The following is a 22936-nucleotide window of genomic DNA, read 5'->3' on the forward strand; positions in this document are numbered from 1 at the left end:
GTTAAATATCGGAGCACATTCCCTGCCAGTCTTTGAACGACTTCCGTGCTCGCGTTGCGTGTATTAATATCGATTCAACCACCAACCCTTTAACCTGGGTTATAATCCTCCACGTGTTTCGTGCATTTCATCCCGTTAAGAAGAAAAACCACCCGTTTCGTGTTACAGTTATGCATTTTCGCAAACACCAAACTAGGATGTTAGTGAGTGATTTATGAAAAAAAAAAATTAAATGGAGCTTTAATGTACGAAATGGTAAAGATATGTTTATTGTCGGAAATATGTGCAGCCAGTACTTTTTTGTTCAAACCAATAAATATTCCGACTAAAAGCACTATGGGCTAACAATTTGCCAAGTGTAATTGACCGATTTGTACTCGTCGCTTTTTACCCAAATTAATTGAAAATCGAAGTGTGCCATGATTACTTATATACTTTCTCTTGAACTGAATGATTTATTAATCATTTTTGCCGTAGTATCACGTGCTCTGTTAACCTTATTTAAGGTTGCCATTTTTCTTAATTTTACAAATACCGTTAATGGGTTTTTGATGCTGAACTACATCTCTGACAAGAGACAACACATGACTATAATAATGTTGCCAGACTTCTTGCAAATCTGTATGCGAACTTTTACAACCCTTTCCGCGACATATAAAATTTTGATAAAAAGTTTGACGCATATCTTTTATTTTTCATTTGCAAGTCAAATACATTCTGTACTAGAAAAAGTCCGCTTGAAATTGCGATAAAGCCCAAATTTAATTTTAATCCCCGAAATTTAAATGTACAATTAGCTGAATGAGCAAAATCGAATAAACGAATACGGTGAATTAATACTTAAGCAAAACGTCGACTTTTGTTGTTTTCATTCTTTCGTAATTTCGGAAGCGGCGCACGTAGAAGGGAAATTTTCAAATATTGTGTGGAACGCTGTCAGTTCACGAGAAAACCTTTAAAAGAGCATTTTCGGGTTGATCTAAAGCTTTTATACAAGCCCGAATTCTTTATATCTTGCCATAAACACGAGTATGTACGGCAGTTTATTCATGTTTTCAGAGACGATCAACAGAATCGAAAGGACAGTCCTGTTTTTGTGCTCTTAAAAAGAAATTTTAGCAGTTTTCGCTAAAATTGTTGCAATACTGAATCGGAAAAGTAAAATTTTTACTTGGAGATAAAGCATTTTATGTCAATTGTTTGCACCCCTATTAAGTTGCGTTCTGAAATAAGCACAGAAAGAAAACTAGCCTAATTTAGATTGCGAAATAACGCAGGTTTCGATTGAAAAAATAAGAAATTTGTTGTCTCTTTATTTAGGGTTGAATGGAATGTGCCCTAAATGAGGGGTTTAATGTCCATTGACTATAAGATATTATTACCGGAAAAAGCAAGCATACTCATACTGAATTTTTATATATTTTTTTAGTATAGACTCGCACCCCTGCTCGCACCTCTAACAGATCTCCAGTTTTGAACGAATTTTAGTAACAGTTCCGTGTATTTAAATGCAATAGTCACAGCCCAAGAAATGAGGGTCAAATTCTCAAGGCCCATAATTCTTTCTGAACTTTTCTTTGTTACAAGTCGCAATTCATCCATGATTCTATTTTACTGTTCTAGATGGATTTTTAAAAGGTTCTGCATAATCACTACTTCAAATTTAAAATTTCAAGAACACTACTTCTAGTGTTAAACAAGTTTAAATTTGAATTTTCAGTTTAAATTCTAACAGCAAGCGAGTTTCCCAGTTGAATGTGGAATATCTTGCAAAGTAAATGGTAATTTGAAAAAATTACGGTTTTAATTAATATATAGGGAAGGATTTTTGAAGGTACTAATGCTATTGGTTGCTGGAATTTTTAGTGCGCTAGTTTTATCTTTGAAGATATATCCTCTTCATACCTAAAGTTGACGTGTCTTGTAGTATTTTTAGAATGTATTCCAGAAAGTCCCTGTTAAGATCCTAAATATGTGATTGTGAGGGACGTTTGCACAACAAAAGAGTAACATGACTTGAGAGCAAGTCTCCCAAAAAGTTTGATAGAGTAAATCTACTCTCCGAATACAATTTATAAATTTCATTACTTAGTCCAGGCAAATTGGACTTTTTACAAAAGAAAATTGCTAATGGATCTTCGCCAAGTGGATATGTTAAAATGGTCTATAACAAATACAAAAAAAAATAAATACATAAGCGGGAGAGTGGGACCTTTGGGAGGGTGAAAATCGTATTACTGCAATTTCCGGTAAAAGTTGAGAATACAGAGACAACAGTGTTCAATGGAAAAGTTGTAGATCGTGAAAAACTTTTTTTGCAGTCACTTTCTCACATAACCTCAAAATATCCGAAAAATTCGCGGAAAAACTGTATTTTCTGCTTTTTATTCTTCATTTCCGGAAAAATGATATTTTTTAACGAGACTTGGTTGAAATATGCTAGTTTATGATTCAATTAACTACAAATTTTTTCAATATAATAAATATGGAGGTTTCCGAAATATTCGTTTAATTCGACCAAAAACTTCTTTTTTCACATGAAAATTGTCCTTCAAAAGTTTATTGTCTATACTCTTTCATGAAATAAAAAGAAATTATAGTCCCTATTGAAGAAGATGCCCACAAAACGAAAGAACTCCAAAAACGACGTCAGTAACATTATTTATGTGTTTGAACAGAAACTTTCTTTCTTTATAGTATTATCATAAACATTTACAGCTCATAATAGTGCTTCATATGAATACGAAAAATATCAATCTTTTCCAATTTTTGCGCATTTTTGCAAATTTATTTGTAAAAAGGTAGCTTTTAATCTGACTTTGGCTGGCCGGCTGGCTAGCAGCTAATACACGTCCGTGGAAGAACGCTTGTAGAAAGATGAGGAGTGTACGTGTACCTACTACCTACCAGGGTCGTCTAATTAACAACTTTAGGGAAGGGGCTACATGATGTGGGGTAGGCGACATCTGGGCGCCATCTCAGAGCGTGTTATACTAACATGGTGATTTTTCAGTTTTTTTCCCATCCTCTTCTACAGTTTTCGTCCCATTGTTTTCCAACTGATGTTGTTAGGCGAAATCGCCTACCTTCCAGTGAGATTTTTTTCACTCGTTTTAAAGTTTCGTAAAAGCGAACTGCCCCAAAAATTAAATACTATTTTGTGGAGGGATTTACTACACCTGCGCATCTATATGACTGTGGGGGCGTCAGAAGTGGCAAATAGAATACTGATCTGCCACATAAAATTGCGCTGAAATTCCTTCGGTCTCACACGAGGATTATGATAATTTTTTTATTCGAACTTAATTAGTTCACTTAGGTTTCATAATTGTTGGTAGATGTATGAACAATTTGGTATCAAATTTGGTAGGTACGTAAAAACCAATTTGTTTTCAAATTATTTTATTTTTTTTATTTTATCAAAGTGAAAACTTATCGTATGCAATAATGAATTTTGACGCATCGCAATATACTTGTGGATACGGGTATGTTTCAATTTTAAATATCATTATTAAGATTAACGCAGCCATTGTTTTTTACTTTCCTCACGAGAGAGGAAAATTACATTTCCCTCATCATTTTTCGTCGAAAGTAATTGTTTCTACAGTAGCTTCAGAAAAATACACTTACACATCCCCGGGATGCTAAATAAAAAATTTAAAAACCCCCACAAAAGATTATAAGGAGCACATAAATTTGTTCCCCGGATAAACCCGCGTAAATCGACCTCTTCAGGAATATAAAAAAAAACCTCTAGCAAAAATGGTTTAATTAGTTGAAATTTGAGTTATTCAGGTAATAAATGACATACACAAGAAACAGACGCTTGAATTAATTGTCGTAAACCGTTTTACCGGTAGCCGATATGTTCATAATGTTATGAGCCCCTCGTATAAACAAATTACATGCACAACTGTGATTATATACTTGTCAATAATTTGTCGCAACGGATTGTTTTGCACAAACAAGCGTTCGCTCGGTTTTGTATACATAGGTAAGAATAGTGGAGATTGCTCCTCTCATGCTCTATCTCGACGGTTTCTAGAGGCGGCGTGTTAACGCGCTTTATTTCTCATTTATCAGTTTTGTTCCTACACCGAAAAATTTGTAAATTTGACAAAAAGTCCAAAACGACGATCATAAAATCAAATCTGGGTCACATTAAAGTTCTTTTTAAATATTGTTGAAGTTCCATTCTAATTATGCAGGCTGTTTCACGGAAATCGTTATCTAATAGTATTTAGACTTCCATTAATACTTAAATCTGAAAATTTGCATACCAACATAGATTTTCATGACGAATCGAAAGAAAATTTCATGATTGTTTCTCTTCCGGATAGCAACTTTGTTATTTTAAATAGAACACGCTATGTTTTGTTGCATTTTCGAAATCTACATGAAAATTACGTCGTTTGATGCCACATTTCCCTATTTTGACCTTTGACTGCTTTTCTTTATCGCCTGTACCTATGGCTCCGTTGACTTGAATTTCAAAAAATCTTCCAAAACCAGCAATTCTGACGTGATGCTACATGCGAATGATTTCAATTTTGTCGCTTGTCTACAGGGCGTTTTAAAACAAATGATCAAATTTGATAGCTTCAAGCTTTAAAAAGATGCTTTTTTAAATGAAACCAGCTTTATTTTTTTTGCACTTTCAAATGTGGAAAAAAATCTACATCGATCACATTCCCTATACCTATCTGTTATGCTTTTCGTTTTATTTAAGATTTTCTAAAAAACCCAGTTTCTGCAAAATTAAGAAATAAATTATGGAATACGTAAAATTTAACTCTATTTTCACATCATATATTTCATCTTCTTAGGAGGGGCGGTTACCACTTTAAAAATGTTTGATGTTTATTATTTTTACTTCTGCTTCTACCTCAAAAGTTTTCCGCCACTACTCGTTTACCGATGGCAAGAGAATTACAAATTCGAATAAGGGACATCGGGATCAAACTTACTGATACCTTAGGACCCGCATGAGTTTTCAGCAGTGGCTACGATGGGAGCATATGGATGGGAGTATAGTGAGTGTCACAGTTTGGATGCACTTGATTTTTTACTTATGGTATTATGCCAAGGTAAATATTTATGAACTTGCCTTTAAGATTAAAAGCCAACATAAAATTAGGGGCAACGTACAAGGCGATAAATTAACAATGAGGCATACAGTGTCCTTTCTGTGAAATTCTAAGCTAGGTCGGGAAAGGAACTGTTAATAAATTTTATTCTACAAAATTATCCAACAATGTATCAAAGTCTCCCTCGAACAGGATATATTCGTATCCCTATGTACGTATTTTGGAATTTACGTAACTCATGTATAAGGGAAGGATTTAAGCGTTAACAAAGACCCCTATTGGGAACATGAAGGTGAATGCAATAATACACACAAAATTGAACAGAATTGTGAGCTTTAAAACAGACTGAGGTATTAAGTACGTACTAGCTTTTCTACCCTTGTAGTTTAGCTTCCCAAAAGCACCACTTTGCTAAAGTATTTAAAATTAGGTGACAATTAGCACAAAATCGTTGATTTCTGGCGGATCTCACTAGTTGCTGAATGTACTTTCGCAGATAACTGTTTGAAATATATTACTTCTCTACGCAAAGTCCGTGTGTCGCTCTAAGGGGTTTCTTAATAATGCATAAGCGATAGTTCGGAAAGGATGGTAAACTTTTACTTTAAATTTCGTAAGTGCGAGCTGATCTTTCAATATGTTTTAGCTTACCGCCTCGGGACAAGTAAGCCCACATTCTGTGTATATCTTGAGATCTCTTCGTGATGAAAGGTCGCTTCTCATACGTGCGTGACCTTAATATGAAAATTTGGTATTTCATGTCAATTATCACAATATAATTAAGACAGCCAACGAAACTATTACCTCATTCGATCTTTTTAGCATTGATTTAATTATTATGCACTTAATTTTCTGTAATTTTTATGTAATTTAAACTCGTTGCTCGTGTTTTAAAGACTAAATTATACACTTGTCTCTTATTATACTATTGTTTATACCTGCATCAGAATCCCCGTTTAAAAAAACAGACGATTAAAGCAAGGTTTCTACGTAAAAAATCTCCTCAGGTCGCTTTCTGCAAATGAAAAAGGTGTCTTTGGCTGGTATTCTTTCTTGGTACCATCAATACCACTTACTGAAAAAGGTAATTTAAACAGTTGATGTTCCTTGGCCGAATAATGACCAAAAATCCTACTTGTCCCTAGTAAAAGACTCGCAACTGCTTTATTCCTTGAGATATCAACTCAAGTAAATAAGTCGCAGATAGCTGATATGTTAACACTACGTGCTCTCATCCCTCCCTCGTCTTTTCGAAAAAAATTCATTAGCCAAAAATTAAGTCGGTTTTAAGCCTTAAGGCGAGGAACATTAGCTTGAATTGATCAGTACAAAGTGACATGGTGGACTATTTATGAGTACAAAGGAAAATAAGACATTTATATTTCTGATGTTTAAAATATGCGATATGTGTGCTTTTACTAGAAGAATCCTTGGTTAAAATTTCAAAAAGTATCTCCATAAGTTAATAGTCAAGATTATTCTTGTCTCAATCGACAGAGCTATTAGCTACCGAGTGCAAAAAGAACGAACTAAACATCTTGAAAGCCGTAGCGTACGGGCGGATGGAGAAAGTGGTAATATAAGCGCCTTCCAACATGAGTTGAAAATTCGCTAAAAACTTACGGCGTTCAGAAGGGGACCATTTCCTTTTAATGAATTAAAGGAAGGCCCGAGGACGAGTCCGTGGCCCTTTTTGGATTCTACGCACCCGATTTACCATAAAATGAATTTTTAAATGTTGTTTTTCGACGAAAATACTTGAACCTTTTTTAAGAAGAGCGTATAAAGAGCTTTTATAAGTTCCAAAGCTCCAAAACCTTTCAAGAGCCTGCAGGATGTCTTAGAGGCTTTGAGAGTCTTAAAAACAATAGAGGTCTAATGGCATTAATAATACGCTTTAAAGGTATTAAAGAGCTTTGTCCTGAAGAGAGCCTTTATTGGGCCTTAGAAGTTTTTCTGGGTTTTTAGAAATCTCTAGGAGGCTTTAAATGTCGTAAACGTCTGCCAAGAACAGCAAACGAAATTTCAAGTGGTCCAGAACCTTTTAGAGCTCTTGAGGTCTCTTCCCTCTTTAACAACCGGACGTTTAAAAACGTTTATTTTTGAGAAATTTTGAAAGCTAAAGTTTTAAAGTTTAAGAGACTGAAAAGTCAGCTTTGAAAAACCTTAAGACTTTTAAGGAACCTTTATGAGCCCTCAACGACATGCGAAAGCTTTAAGAGTTCATAACGGTCTCCTAAGTCTCGAGGAGGCTTATTAACTAAAACCAATCTAAATGATTTAAAGTCTTTACGAAAGTCTTTACAAAAACCTACCTAGCTCTTTCCCTTCACTTATTAACGGCACAAAACATCTCCCCAGCACAGAGGAGAGATTCGACTCTGCTCTCAGTTAACCTGTTAACTTCTAACAGATAGTGGTTCAATTAATCAAATTAAACAAAACAAATTAAACTCCAAACTGATCTGCAAAATTCTGAATAATTAAAATGGACCTTGGGGTAAGCATCCAATAACAACACAGGTAAACTAGAAAAGACGTTGTGAATGAAACACACGGAGATTAATGTGAAAATTACATAAGTGCGATTTAATCGTAACACACAAAAGGAAAATGGTACACAAGCACAAACAATTATTACAAATAGACTAAAATTAAGACATTACTTGTGGAATTGTAATCCAAATAAAAGGTATCCGTACACAGTACACGAAAATTACAATTTTCAATGAAAACACTTTACACTAACGACAGGGTAATCGCAGCATCTTCTCTTCGGGACAATCATAAGGAGAAAAATAAGTGAATTTGACCCTTTAGAATTTTAAATGCCTCTATACTAGCTCAAGTGTAACTGTTAAATCTTTTCAGCGCAAATAATGTCATCAATCAAAATTGGCATATTAAATATAAAAATTGATCACTGAAATGGCGCATTTAGACTATATAATACTATTAATTTTTAATTTATTTGCAATAACAAAATACCACACAAAATAAATAGGTAATTTAGCCCGAGTTTAGTGAGGACTATAAAGACAAAATCAACAAAACTGCCTTAAATTTCGAAATTAAATAAGGTACGCTTTACCATGCGATACTGATAATATATTTGTCTATCATATGTTCATTATATACCTGTTTTATTTGCATTTATTATTATAACAATATATATAATAGATAATTATGCAAATTAGTGAAATCTACTTATTCTATTAAGTACGTTGTATATAATCATATTGCCATATAGTATGCATATAAGGGTATTATTGTATGCTAATTTTGCATTTAAATAAAGACATTATGAGTAATGACAACGGCACATGAACGAACATTAGCATCAAAACGCTTTTGATCTTCGCGAACCATTGTTTTTTTTCACAACTTTACAAATTAATTTTATGTCGTAGCTTTTCTCGCAAAGTTTGTGAACTTGTTAAAATTTTTACTGGCTGGCCAACTTCTCCGGAATTTGATTTTTTTCTACTGCTCCTGGTAGTATCTGTGTTATTAATAACCCTATAATTTTATTCGTGTTATAAGCATTTCGGCAGAAAAGCTGTGGTTATCAATAGGCGTCTTCCTTTTTTATGCACTTGTTAGGATTGTTTGTGTACAATAAACATAAATTCAGCTCTGATGGAAGAAGATCAAATCGCTTCTTGTATGACGCGGTCAGATAAGCCGCACTAGCTTACAATTATCACAATTTCCCCCTAAACTGCTTATCGAATACTTGATTTCTTTTGAAAATTCATCCAAATTCCGTTTGCAGTTTGTAACTCAAACGCTTTGGGATCCATTGGTAAGGGTTCCGAATCGGTAATATCGTTCACACTTATGTGAAAATCTTTCAAAATCTTTGCCACCACAATTTTAGCTTCCATGAATGCGAATCGTTGACCTGAATGGTAATAATAACACTTGGGGTAACAGTTTAACTTATATTACCCATGCAGGAACGAGGACCAGCTCCGAACGGAATATAGGCGCATGGATGCCGTGAGTGTCCTTCAGCAAATCTTTCCGGTAGAAATTTTTCAGGATCGGGGTATAGATTCGGATCACTGTGGATTCCTAAAGTTGAAATATACACGTTATCTCCCCTGTTTAAGGTTAGGGAAGTTCCGACAACTCTGTATTCCTTAGTGCATTGTCTTCGTATCATTGTGGACGCTGGATACTTTCGCAATGTTTCTGGTAGAGTACAATAGATAAGCTTTACTTAAGGATTAAAATAATGTTTACCTTTAGGACACTGATCTAAAAACCTCATGTGACCAATAGCATTAGGTAACTTTGATTCATCGCTAACTCGTAGAGGCAAAATATGATTATGGACGCGATAGTTCTATAACCAGCGATAAAAAAAATCCACCAGTTAGCCGCTACGTTTTCTAGAGCCAAGTCATCGCTTTCGGCTTGTAACATACGCATAAAATTGTATTCTTCATGACGCCCTTCTTGCAGAATTGCAGCAACTTTACTTAAAAACAAATTCTTTTTTTTATCGGACATTGTCTTGATTTTTGTCCCCAATACCATATTCGGCAACAAAATTACCATTAATCGCATAAATGCCTCTGACGTGGAAAGCTTCCAAAATCCTTCGGCGTACTGCAAAATTTCCTCTCGATTCTTCTCCATAAACTCGCTTGTAGTTTCAAATAAGCAGCAAGCAATAACGTCGAGGGCTATTCTGCTAACGAATCCATCTATTTCAATCGGTTGAGGCATTTCGTGTAGCTGGTCTGTAAACCTCTCCACACATTTCGACACCTTATCATATAGCAGTTTAACCTTCAGAGTTCCAAAAAGGGGCGCGTATTTTGTACGGTTCTCCTTCCATCTTGCGCCGTCAATTGATACCAAGTGTAGCGAAAGTGGCTCCTCGTCATTTCGATAAAATACTCGATCTTGAAAGTGATCGAAGTCGGTCATCATTATTTTGCGTACCAAATCCAAATCACACAGAATGAGAATAGGGGTTGTAAATATGTAGTAACCGAAAAATGGTAGTTGCCGTTGTCGGCAATGCTTGTAAACGTTTTTTAATGCTATACCAACGTGCTCTCTTTGGAGTATTACCGATTTTGCATTACCAAAGAAAAACTGTGGCTCTAGTGTCGCAACCCCTCTTCTTTTCCAATATTTTAAGCAATGATAATTAACATAGAAGTAAATGGCGAGAACGATGGACGTTAGATAGATGTAAATCAACATTATGTTTTTTCACCTCGGTTATGGAGCACCTAGAAAGACAGAAAATTTCATTTCCTTTGGATTTTGTGATACTAATGCTGTATAGAGTAAACTAAAAATAAATTTTGATAGCCAATTTAAGAGTATTTTAAAAGACCTACATTTTCTGCAAGGAAAAGACGGATGGATGAACGGACAAAACCATCACATTTCTTTAGAAAAATTCCTCCAAAAGGAGAATAATTCTAAATTACACTCCAGATTACACTTTATTGAACTTTTATGAAAATTAAAAAACGCATCCATTAAGTAAACCTATATAGATTTCCATAACGGGGTGCAACATTTTTTACAGGCATAACAAATTTTTTGTATAAGTCTATCTTTGTGCTTCAAAACGTTAAAAACAACTTTACAAATTCCTTCCCTTCCCTTTAAAAGTCGATATTAAGCACTAATTTATTTGTTACTGAATACCATTAGAAAATGTATCTATACCTAATTCACTTCTCAACATTAGATATAGATCAAAACTAACAAAACTAAAATAGTGATGGATTTGCGGTTTTCAAAATAGTAACAACTTTTTTGGAATTAATTTGAAAATGAATAACAAAATGCTTCTATTACAATTGCCATTTTATGGTTATATTGTTCTTCATTAAACTGTAAACAATTAAACTAGACTGAAAATAAAGCTTTGTTAAAAAAAATGTAACTTGTAAAAAAGCTCTACATTATTTATATTCAAATGGAAAATTCGCATTTGAAAATGATGTAAAAAAAGTTACATCCGTACCGAATCGAAATTTTGCTCTTCTGACAATAACTGGCAATATCGAAACTGTACCGATATATTAATTTTTAATTTATTTACTTAATTAAAAATGGGGTTAAGTGTACTTTGTAATTCGGTTTTCGCGTTATTTCAATGCACTCAGTTGTTGTTGTTTCGAATGACTATTTATTAACAAAGAGGTCAAAGATAAGGATAAATGAATAAAAATAGCAGAGATCTTCCTCAAGCATGAACAATACCCTGAGCTTTGCCTACTGATGAATTTTTTTGAAATCTGCAGGGTATGGTTGGTAAAGCGGCAGTTTCTAGTGTTGCCGCGAGACGAGATGAGACGAGACCAAGTCAAAGTCTCGTCTCGGCTTGGTTCAGTCTCGTCTCGTCTCGTCTCGTTTGGTCTCGCCACACTATCCAAAAATGGTATAGAGCATGTAAAAGGCACTACGAAGGCATGACAAGTAAACAATAATGACCTTCCTTATCTATCTGCTAATCACGAAACGATTTTTTCTGTTATGCGTTTTTTAAGGACTTTCTCTAGCATTCTGCAGCTAAAAAATACTAGCTTTCATAAAATACATTTGGTAATGTAACTAGGTAGGAAAGTCTCACTAAATTCTTCGTTATTTAAAACTTAAAGATGATATGCCCATGTTATTTTGTAAAATCGTACTTTTATGGTCTACTACGCGGTAATATGTAACTGCCTATGCCTGCAGTGACTGTATTAGGATATGTCATATGCCCGCAAGATACATGTTACCTAAAGCAGCAGCTTTATTCACAGAATATCGCAAGAACCTTTATCAAAGTATAGCATTTTAGCCCCAATATGGCGACCGGAACCTGCGACCAATCAAAAACGAGATACCCGGTTGTCACCACTGTTCTAAATTGAGTCACTGCACCTATACCTAGAAACGGTTGGACTTAATGCCATAAACTTGTGAAAATACAATAAGAGCCAACTGCTTTTAATATAAAGCAATCCGCGAGATCTATTATAACCAATTTTTGTTTTTCCAGCATAGACAATTACCATTATTTGAGTAAGCTGGTATAGATAAGAGTACAGGTTTGATAATCACTTGCCCGCAAAAACTCGTAGTTAGTCTCGTCTCATCTCGAAAATTCGATCAGTTTCTACTAAAATATAAGGGTGAATTTAATGTAGAACAAAATAACTCGCAAACACTCTGTTTATTTGTAAAAAAAACCATGTAAGTGCAATTTCATTACATCGTCAAAACTAACATAATCATAATCATAATCAGAATCTTTATTGATCCAATATATCCATTTTTGAATGTAGGACAAGTCAGACATCACGTTACAATAAAACTGCTAAAAACTGCATCGTAAGCTTAGGGCACATATACATTAAATAAATAGATAAAAGATAAAGATAAAATCACATAAAAACATTGGAACATATAGTATTAAAATTACAAACGTACAAACTACATAAAATATATAAAAAGTAATTAACAAGCTAAGTTTATAAATAGAATGTTTTGTTTATTGATCAATTAAATATTCTTGTGTGGTGTAAAATGCTTTTGATGTAAGAAGATTTTTGACTGTAGTTTTAAATTGTTTCAGAGGTAGCTGTTTAGTTGCATTGTCCAGTTTGTTATAAAACTTTATTCCACAATAAAGTGTCGTGCTTTCATAACTACTTTTTTTATGACGAGGTACAGGTAACTGGTTTCTCCTTGTATTATACCCATTAATATCTTTTGGATTAACAGTGTTGTTTAAGATATATTTTTTGACTAGACATAAAATTTTATATATGAAAATACAAGGAACAGTTAAAATCTTATGCTTAATGAAAATAGGCTTACACGCATTCAATGGACCATAACATTGTCACATGCAGATTGTAGAGGGGTGTATTCGTCCTCATTGTCCGATATATTGTTGATTTAAACTGCCTTAATAATCCGCAACTTTTTATTGTTTTTATTGCTAGCAAGTTATAGTAAAATGGGCAGGTACATTTTATTCTTGTTCCGCATATCATGGAACTGAATATCCGTTACCTAAGCGGTAAACGCAACTTACGGAAACTGCTCGCTAGTTATAGTCCTATGTAGGTAAGAATTATCCTTTGAATGAATAGCTTTGAAATAGCGCAGGTTATCAATAGTAACTGGGTAAGAATATTCCTGCATATAAATCGTATTGCGTAAACAGTGGTTTTTGGCTATGAATTACAGTGTGCATTTGCAATGTGGCTTTAGAAAGAATTATAGCACTGCTACTGCACTTGCGACAGTTACTCAAGATGTGCTTATGGCAAGGGATCGTGGTTTATTGTCTGTAATTGTTCTCCTCGATTATTCAAAAGCCTTCGACACGATTGATCATAATTTACTTTGTTCAATTTTGTGTTACATTGGATTCAATAGAAACGCATGAGATAATTTCTTCTTATTTACAAAATCGGTACCTACGATTCGTGTTAACCAGAAACTTTCAAGTAAGTCTAATATACTTAAAGGAGTTCCTCAAGGATCCGTACTTGGACCCTTATTATTTATTATTTATACTTCGGATATCCTAAGGTGCGTTTCAAGTTGCAATATTGTGGCATACGCTGATGACATACAATTTATTATACTCTTCTTTTGAGAAGGTTAATGCATCTACCGCGTTAAATAATTTAAACCAGGACTTACTCAGAATAAATCAGCGTTCTAACGATTTCAATCTTGTACTTAATCCTAGTAAATGTTGCTCTATATTTTTTGGTAAGAAAACAGATATTGAATATATGAAAACTAATTGTGGTGTGTATATAAATAATATTTTAATACCTGATACTGAAACAGTACCTAAATAATTTGGGACTAACACTTGATAATCAACTTCGGTTTAGAGCTCATGTGAGCAAAATGATTCAAAATGAGTTCTTGTCATTAAAATGTATATACAGGGTGACAATTTGAAAACTTACCACCCCCCATATCTTAGTAAATAAACGAGATATTTAAAAAAATCAAAATCCGTTTTGGTAATTCGGAGGGGGAATCACAATGACATAGTTGGCGACGCACCCCCTCCAAGTTTAGAGCTCAACATGTGACTTTTGGTTTTGCAATATATGACCGGTTCTGTCTTTAACGTCTAGATATAGTACTGAAAAAGTTGCTCATTCGACATACTCAAATAGCACGAACCTAAATTAAAAAAGTTAACTATGCTGCGCGCTTTCATGGCGTTTGGGAGAGAGCGTTTAGAGATAGAGTTAATAAGGAGTAACGGCCCGTGGTCTAGATTGGTGTACTAGCAGACGTATTCAAAGGATGCAAAATTCCTGTATCCGTTTGGTGTATGGAGTGAGAAAGATTCATCACATTTCACATAAATTTCAGGAATCTGGGTGGTTAAACATGGCAAATAGAAGGCACTTGCATAGGGGTACATTTGTACACAAATTCTTAAACAACAATAGTACATGTAAGTTGAAGTCCAAATTCAATTTAAGACACAGTACTCACTCGCACAATACTAGGCATAATGCACAATTTACAATTCCACAGCACCGGACCGCTTTGTATAAAAGATCATTTATTTATAATGCCGTGAAATTAGTTAATTTATTTATTGATGAGTTTAAGATATTTAATATCAATAAGTTCAAATTTAAACTTAAACAATACTTTTTGAATTTGCAGCGTGTGAATCACTACCTAGCCACACTTGAGATAATTCATTCCTTTATCTTTTTGATATGTGGTCCTCAGTACAAATCTTCTAGGCTATGATGGTCCTAGGTATAACACGCTCACGTATGAACCAGATACGACCCGTCATGTTTACAAGCTTTTCACATAAAATTGATCAACATTTTCTTTTTTGCACACTAATACAGTGATCAGCATTTATTACAATTACTTCTGTATAAATCATTTATATATTTACAAATAAATGAATTAATTTACTTAATTCATTAATTAATTTATTGTTGATATTATTAAATTAGAAAAAGCCCAATGACATCTTTGAAAATTGATGCGACATTTACCTACATTCCGTTAGTGTCTTCAATTTAAAAAAATTATTGAATTTGAAAGTCTGCTTTTTCATCGATCATAATTATACGCCAGGTGGAATATTATTAATTCCACTCGTAAAGGTAACGAACCCGTAAGTACAAAAATGTGCATAACACAAAATCATCAGCAAATAACTGGAGAATTACTTGCAAACAGTTTCAATAACTACTTTATTTCAAGTACAAACAACTTAAAAAATAAATTTAGTCATAAAGTTGATAGAGAATATATCAAAAAACTTATTCCCATAAATAGTAAAACATTCTTTTTAAGCCCAGTTTGCAAAGACGACGTAAAAGGTGCTATAAAAAAACTTTCAAACTCTAGCGCTTCTGGTTTCTGGTTTTCTTCAAACAGACTAATAAAAACTTGTGAAGATAGTCTTTTAAGTCCTCTTACTCATATAATAAATTTAACTTTTAAATTCTCTAAATTTCCAACCAAATTAAAACACGCAGTAGTACTTCCCTTCTTTAAGAAAGACGATAAAAGTGAATTTCAAAATTACAGACCCATCACCTTAGTTTCTTCTTTCTCAAAAATTATTGAAATCATTGTTAATGATAAATTAATGGCGTTTTTCGTAACAAATAACCTTCTTAATGATAATCAGCACGGCTTTATGCGAAACAAAAGCGTAGAAACATCACTCTTCGCATTTATCAACAAAATAGTCGAAACTATTGATAATAAATGTATTGCGTTAGGAGTTTTCATAGACATGAGCAAGGCTTTCGATTGCGTAGACCATACAATTCTGTTGGAAAAACTGGAAAGATACGGTATACGGGGTGCGTGTTTGGAGTGGTTTCAATCATATTTAGAGAATAGATACCAAACAGTACGATTAACTGAAAACAATGAAATTGTCCTATCAAATAGATTGAAAGTTAAAATGGGCGTGCCTCAAGGGAGTGTATTGGGACCAACACTGTTCATTATATACGTAAACGATCTGCTAAATCTTTTTACTTACAACTCTAACATTCACATCACTACGTATGCGGACGACAATAATATATTAATTACCTGTCCAAAAAGTAGCGATATCCAACCAATTCTTAGTACAACTATGGATACTGTTTAAGAAAGGATGGAAACTAATAAATTGTGTCTAAATATAAACAAGACAAAATGCGTTCCTTTTGTTACAGCTAGATCTAAACATGACTTACCCCAATACATTATCTATAAGGACTCGAGGATTGAACTAGAGCAAAATACAAAAACATTAGGCATAAATTTAAATGAAAACCTTAAATGGGACCATTATATAGATAACTTATGTAAGAAACTATCGTCGTCCATTTTTTGCAATAAAATCCCTAGCACACAAATGCTCTAGTACAACCCTCAGAACATTATATTTTGCTTGTTTTGAAAGTCATATAACATTTGCAATAATTCAGTGGGGGCAATCTCCCAACCTATTAATTTGACTGTTGACATATTTTCCATTTATATATGCGGACTCACTGCATGTACTGTATATATAGTGAAAATAAAAATATACTCTACTCTACTCTACTCTACTCTATTCTACTCTACTCTACTCTACTCTACTCTACTCTACTCTACGAGTATGTTCCTGCCAAATGCGCTATTATCTGAACTTAATAAAATTAAAAAAAAAATTGTTTAATTAATCTTGTCAATCATTAAATTTTTAAATTATTATCAACAACAGAATACCAACCACAAAAAATAATTTAGCTCTAGTTTAGTGAGGACTAATCTCAAAATCAACAAAATTCCCTAAATTTCGAAATTGAATAAAGCAAAGTAACCAGGCGATACTAATGATATATTGGAACAAGTGTTCATTATAATATACCTAGCTGTTTTATTTTCATTTATTTCCATAACAATATATCTAATAGCTGATCATAATGCAACCTAAATTTTTATTATTAGTAAAGTATGAGAATATTGCAATGTAGTGTATAAAGGTATTATTATATGGTAATTTTGCATTTAAATAAACACATTATAAGTAATCACAGCTGCACATGAATCATTGGTTTTTTAAACAATTTTACAAATTGATTTTATGTCGCAGCTTTTCTCACATAGGTTTTGAAAGAGGGATCATGCCAGAGTCAACAAAAATGTTGAAACTGCTATACTTTTTATTCATTGGCCAACTTCTTCTTTGGAACTTGATTTTTTTACTACTGTTTCGGGTAATATATGTCTTATTTAGGGACCATACAATTTTATTCATGATATACTCGATTCAGCAGAGAAACTGTGGCTATCGGTCTTGCTTTGCATACGTATTTGTTGGGAATGTTTGTTTGCAATAAACATAAACTGATTTGAAAAATATAAAAATGATGTAAGGAAGCAGTGGGTCGTTCTAAACGATGTTTTGGGGGATAATAAAGTAAAATGCGAAACGGAATACATTGTATCTACTGATGGCCTTGTAGTCACAGAACCTGAAGATGCTTCAGAAGCTTTCAATGGTTTTTTTGTTTCTGTAGTTGAAAAAATCCGCGAATCCTCCAACTTGTCATTTACAAACAGTGCCGAGTGCTACCATTTATTTCCAACTACATCGGTTGAGAAATCTTTCTTCTGTAGCCCCACTTGTAGACAGGAGGTAGAAAGTGTCATAAAAGTCCTAAAATGTAATAAAAGTCCGGAAATTGATGGTATATCGGTGAATACTGTGAAAAATGTCAGCGATATCATTTCGCCAATCATTTCTGATTTTTTTAATTCTAGTGTAGAAACTGTAAATTTCCGGATCCACTCAAAAAAGCACTAGTGATCCCACTGCACAAAAAGGGCGATGTTACAAACATGAATAATTATAGGCCAATTTCATTACTTTCTGTATTTGCTAAAATTTTTGAAAAACTCATGAAAAAACGTTTGCTAAACTTTTTAAAACTTAATAAGGTACTAGTCGGAAATCAATATGGTTTTCGAGAGGGAAAATCACCTGAAGATGCGTTATTAAATTTTTGTTCAATGCTTTTTGATGGACTTAATAAGCGACAATATGTTAGTGGGATTTCTAAAGCGTTTGATTCTGTGGATCAAAATATTTTGTTACATAAATTATGGACTGTAGGTATCTACAAAATCGGACACAATTTGTACGCTATAGGGGAGCAGTAAGTAAATCATTGCGGAATGTTTCTGGTGTTCCTCAAGGATCAGTTCTTGGTCCAATTTTATTCCTTATTTACATCAATGACCTGTGTGCAGCTAACCTCCGCGGAAGTTTAACTTGCTTTGCAGATGATACTGCTCTGTGTTACTCGGCACAAGCCCCGGAACAATTGCAACATTCGATGCAGGCCGATTTAGATAAGTTAAGGTTGTGGTTCAATTACAACAAAATGGTTTTAAGCACCAAAACCAAGTTTCTACAGTTTTCTCTAAGACGTCACTCAAAAAGTATTAATATTTATTTTAAATGTCAGAATTGTTTATATCATGAGCAGCCATACTGCGAAAGGAGTTGAAACTATAAAATATCTTGGTATTACCCTGGATAACTGTTGTAATTGGAAACCTCACATCAATGCGTTAAAGCGTTATATGTATATGGCAATGAGAAAATTCTATTTGTTAAAATTTATCTGTCCGCAACCTATCTTGAGGAACGTTTATTACTCACTGATAAACTCTAAGCTGCATGCTGCAGTACGGTATATGCGTATGGGGCGGTACATATTTGTCGTCCATAAAACCATTTCTTGTTGCTCAGAAAAAAATAATTCGAATTTCTGGTGTGGTGTGTCAATGTTACATTCGTCATTTCTCTTATTTGTTTCATTAAAAATACTGCCATTAAGATACATGTATGTGTTTCGTGTTTTAAGAATGTTCTACCTTAGGAGTGGTCACATAGAGGGTGATTATAACGTTCACTCAAACAGATTAAAATCTAAGAACCTTGTGTGGACTCCTAAGCCAAACATCGAGGCCTATAAGCATTTTTATACATACTGTGCACCATATTTATTTAATAAATTACCAAGCCACATATATCTAGTATAAGAATATGTACGAAATTTACAAATAATTTAAAATCGTGGTTACTAACAGCACAGATGGGTATTTTATCTGTGCTAACAGTTTACGACGTAGAAATTCTTTTTTTACAATAGGTACACCATTTATTTATTTGTTTATTTTTCTCTTTCTTTTTCGTTATCTTTAAATAGTGTATTCTTTGTAGGTATAACTCTTTGCCTTTGTCTCCATCTTGCTTGATTTTTACTGTGATAACAAGAAGATAGGTTAATAGGCGTATCATTTTCTTATCTAAAGTTTAACTTTCATTACACCGTTACAGTAGTCTATAAATCTCTCGCCACGGATATCATTATTACTGCAATTTTTAAGTTCTTTTTTCTCTGTTTAATTTATGTAGTGCATTTGGAATTAATATTAACTTGGTTTTTTTAAGTGATGGTAACCTCAACACAACAGTAATTGTTTAATGAGGTACCTATCTGTGATTCATCTAATCTTATTTACTTGTTTTAGTTTATTATTTTTTTTAGAACATATTGTTATTTTTTGTTTTGTTTGTTGTTTTTGTAGTACCTACTTCATACTTCATTTAATTTGAAAATTAATCCAAATGCCGTTTGCAGATTGCAACACGAACGCTTTGGGATCCATCGGCAAGGGTTCGGAATCGGTACGATCGTTCACACTTATGCGAAAATGTTTCAAAATCTTTGCCACCACAATTTTTGCTTCCATGATTGCGAAACGTTGACCTAAATTGCATTAATATCATTTGAGGTAACAGTTTAACTTATATTACCCAGGCAGGAACGAGGGCCAGCTCCGAACGGAATATAGGCGCATGGATGCCGTGAGCGTCCTTCAGCAAATCTTTCCGGTAGAAATTTTTCAGGATCAGGGTATAGAATCGGATCGTTGTGGATTCCTAAAGTTGAAATATACACGTAATCCCCCTTGTTTATTGTTAGCGATGTTCCGGGAACTCTGTATTCCTTAGTACATTCTCTTCGTAGTATTGTGGAAGCTGGATATTTCCGCAATGTTTCTGGTAAAGACGGACAATAGATAAGCTTTACTTAGGGATTAAATGTTTACCTTTAAGGCACTGATCTAAAAACCTCATTTGACCAATAGCATTGGAATTGATTTCCTTGCATTCCTCCACCACCCTCATTTGGTAACTTTGATTCATTGCTAACTCATAAAGGCAAAATGAAATCAGAGACGAGACTGTTCTGTAACCAACGACGAAGAAAATCCACCAATTAGCCGCTATGTTTTCTAGAGGCAAGTCATGACTTTCCGCTTGTAAAATACGAACAAAATTGTAACCGTCATGGCCCCCCTCTTGCAGAATTGCAGCAACTTTACTTAAAAACAAATTCTTCTTTTTATCAGACATTGTCTTGATTTTTGTCCCCAATATCACATCCGGAAACACAATTACCATTAGTCGCACAAATGACTCTGAAGGAGAAAGCTTCCAAAATTTTTCAGCGTACTGCACAATTTCCTCTCGATTCTTCTCCATAAACTCGCTACTATTTTCAAATAAGCAGCAAGCAATTACATCGAGTGTTATTTTACTAACGAATCCTTCTAGTTCTATTGGTTGAGCCACTTCGTGTAGCTGCGCGATGTATTTGTCCACGCATTTCGACACCCTATCGTATAGCAGTTTGACATTAAGAGATCCAAAAAGGGGAGCGAATTTTGTACGGTTCTCTTTCCATCTCGCACCGTCAATTGATACCAAGTGCAGCGACAGTGGCTCCTTGTCATTTCGATAAAATATTCGATCCTTAAAGTGATCGAAGTCGGTCACCATTATTTTCCGTACCAAATCCAAATCACACACAATGAGAATAGGGGTTGTGAACATGTAGTAACCGAAAAATGGTAGCTGCCTTTGTCGACAATGCTTGTAAACATTTTTCAGTGCTGTACCAACGTGCTCTCTCTGGAGTATTACGGATTTTGCATTACCAAAAAAGAACTGTGGTTCTAGTGTCGCAACCCCTTTTCTTTTCCAATGTTTTAAGCGATGGTAATTAACATAGAAGTAAATGGCGAGAAAGATGGACGTTAGACAGATGTAGATCAGCATTTTGTTTTGACACCTCACTAATCGACCACATAGAAAGAGAAAAAAGTTCCATTACGTGATACGCATACTAAAATAAATTTCTCAGGGTAAAAAGAAATAAATTTTGATGTCTAATTTAAAAGTATTGTGTTAATGCAAGGGAGTGAATCTGCATATCGCAATAACAATGGCTTTTGTAGAATCTCCTCTATTTTGCAATTATTAGGGTGAAGTCAAATTCAAGTCGGGTCTATTATTCTACTTTCTCAAGATCCTTTTCTGTATAAAATTATATGCAACACCGCTTTTTAGCGCATTTCCACAAAAATAAAAAAAGGTGCTATGTGGTGTCCGTCCGTCTGTTCGTCTCTACGGCTGTATCGCTACCAGATCTTTATCTTAAGATCTATAATTGTTCTACTGTTTTCGCTATTTCGCTCGTTGTGATGTCGAGGCTTGCACTAAAGAAGGAATTCTTCTGCGTTTATTACCTACTAAAAAAATTATCGTAAAAAATCAATTTCTTGCAGGCTACTTTATCAAAACCGTAACGCTTGTAAGAGACTAAGGAAAGTGCCAATATTTATGGGGAGATATTTTCTAAAATTTCTAGGAAATATTTATCACAAAAAAGTCAATTAAACGCACAAAAATAGGCTGTGCTTCCGCAGACTAAAAAGCACAAGAAATTGACTCATTTTTTATTAATTTCCGAAAGAACTTATTAATCGTACTTTGAAACATGAAGCTTCTCTGTTTGCCGTTAATAAAGGCTTCGAATTAACACACAACGTGAAATTACACAACGCAAACAGATAAAAACAAAATTTTGAAGAAACTTTAATTAAACACTCGAATCCATTCCAAAGTCTTAATAATAATAGTTTTTATTTGCCTTAATTTTTAAGAGCGTGTGCTTTCAGGCTAGTGAACGGGGAATGATTTAGGTTTTCCAAATAGTATGTACTTTCCATTTGGTATAATTATTGTGACATCATTTCGTTTGAAAATAGTTTGAAAGCGAAAAATAAAGTGCTTTAATTGCGGCTTTTTTCTTTTGCTCATGTAATCGTTATATTGTTTTTCATTAAATTGTAAACAACTGAACCAGATTAAAAATAAGGCTTTGTTAAAAGAATGTCGAGTGTCGCTTTTGCGTTAAGAGCAACGGACTTCAGCACCAAATTTTAAATTAAAATAGAAGTGCTACATATTTTGTTGATGATATTCTTATTTGAAAATTATGTAAGAAAAATTACTTACCAATGTGCTCCTTCAGCTCTTCTGATAGTAACTTGCAATATTGAAACTGTGCTGATATATCACATGTGTGTGACGTCAGGGTCCAGGGAACAATTTGCAAACAGTTGCCATGAGCTGAGCATCATTTTCGAATTTAGTTACGTGCGTACGAAAGCATATAATCGGAACGTAAAGGTAGGTCCATTTCATTAGTGTAAAACAGTGCATTATTAACGAGCATTCTAATTAATATTGACGGAGAATAAATTTCTATAACAGGTTTTTTATTTTTTTATCTGATGGTTTTCGACATTGCTGCAATAGATTATAACGTGAGGTTAGTTCGGCGCTGTAAAACTCAAACCCCGCCGCATAAACGGCCAGCTAGCTCAGATTCTTAATTAAAAGAAGGGCTCGAGATGAGAATCTTCCACAGCGGTTTGTTCGTTTGGGCATATAACAT

General features: G+C 34.0%; 4 protein-coding genes across 7 annotated transcripts in view; 1 reads left to right on the forward strand and 3 right to left on the reverse strand.

The window, feature by feature from the left end:
- LOC116174058 (monocarboxylate transporter 10-like) overlaps positions 1-22936 on the forward strand; it is a 78112-nt gene continuing 55176 nt past the window's right edge. Inside the window, exon 1 of one of the 2 annotated variants that reach the window (XM_031491847.1) lies at positions 1-245. The gene's annotated coding sequence lies outside the window, so the exon portion shown is untranslated. Of the gene's footprint in view, positions 256-22936 lie in introns of both variants that reach the window. The other variant, XM_031491838.1, reaches the window with a different exon arrangement.
- LOC116174088 (cytochrome P450 6B4-like) lies at positions 8640-9837 on the reverse strand. Its single transcript, XM_031491887.1, has 2 exons — positions 9039-9837; positions 8640-8991 (listed from the first exon to the last, which is right to left on the reverse strand). The coding sequence occupies exons 1-2, from the start codon at positions 9253-9255 to the stop codon at positions 8813-8815; spliced, it is 396 nt and encodes a 131-aa protein (XP_031347747.1). The 5' UTR covers positions 9256-9837; the 3' UTR covers positions 8640-8812.
- Positions 9360-10028, reverse strand: LOC116177977 (cytochrome P450 6a8-like). Its single transcript, XM_031497219.1, has one exon. The coding sequence runs from the start codon at positions 10026-10028 to the stop codon at positions 9360-9362; it is 669 nt and encodes a 222-aa protein (XP_031353079.1).
- LOC116174071 (probable cytochrome P450 6a14) lies at positions 17082-22802 on the reverse strand. 3 transcript variants are annotated; one of them, XM_031491860.1, is made up of 4 exons: positions 22495-22802; positions 20241-21269; positions 19945-20190; positions 17082-19897 (listed from the first exon to the last, which is right to left on the reverse strand). In XM_031491860.1, the coding sequence occupies exons 2-4, from the start codon at positions 21250-21252 to the stop codon at positions 19731-19733; spliced, it is 1425 nt and encodes a 474-aa protein (XP_031347720.1). In that variant the 5' UTR covers positions 21253-21269; positions 22495-22802; the 3' UTR covers positions 17082-19730. The 3 variants fall into 3 exon arrangements, with proteins under 3 accessions (XP_031347720.1, XP_031347737.1, XP_031347728.1); XM_031491877.1 differs by having other exon boundaries at positions 20241-21725; XM_031491868.1 differs by lacking the exon at positions 22495-22802 and having other exon boundaries at positions 20241-22482.

Source organism: Photinus pyralis, unplaced genomic scaffold, assembly GCF_008802855.1.
Source record: "Photinus pyralis isolate 1611_PpyrPB1 unplaced genomic scaffold, Ppyr1.3 Ppyr1.4_LG1, whole genome shotgun sequence".
Lineage (NCBI taxonomy): Eukaryota > Metazoa > Arthropoda > Insecta > Coleoptera > Lampyridae > Photinus > Photinus pyralis.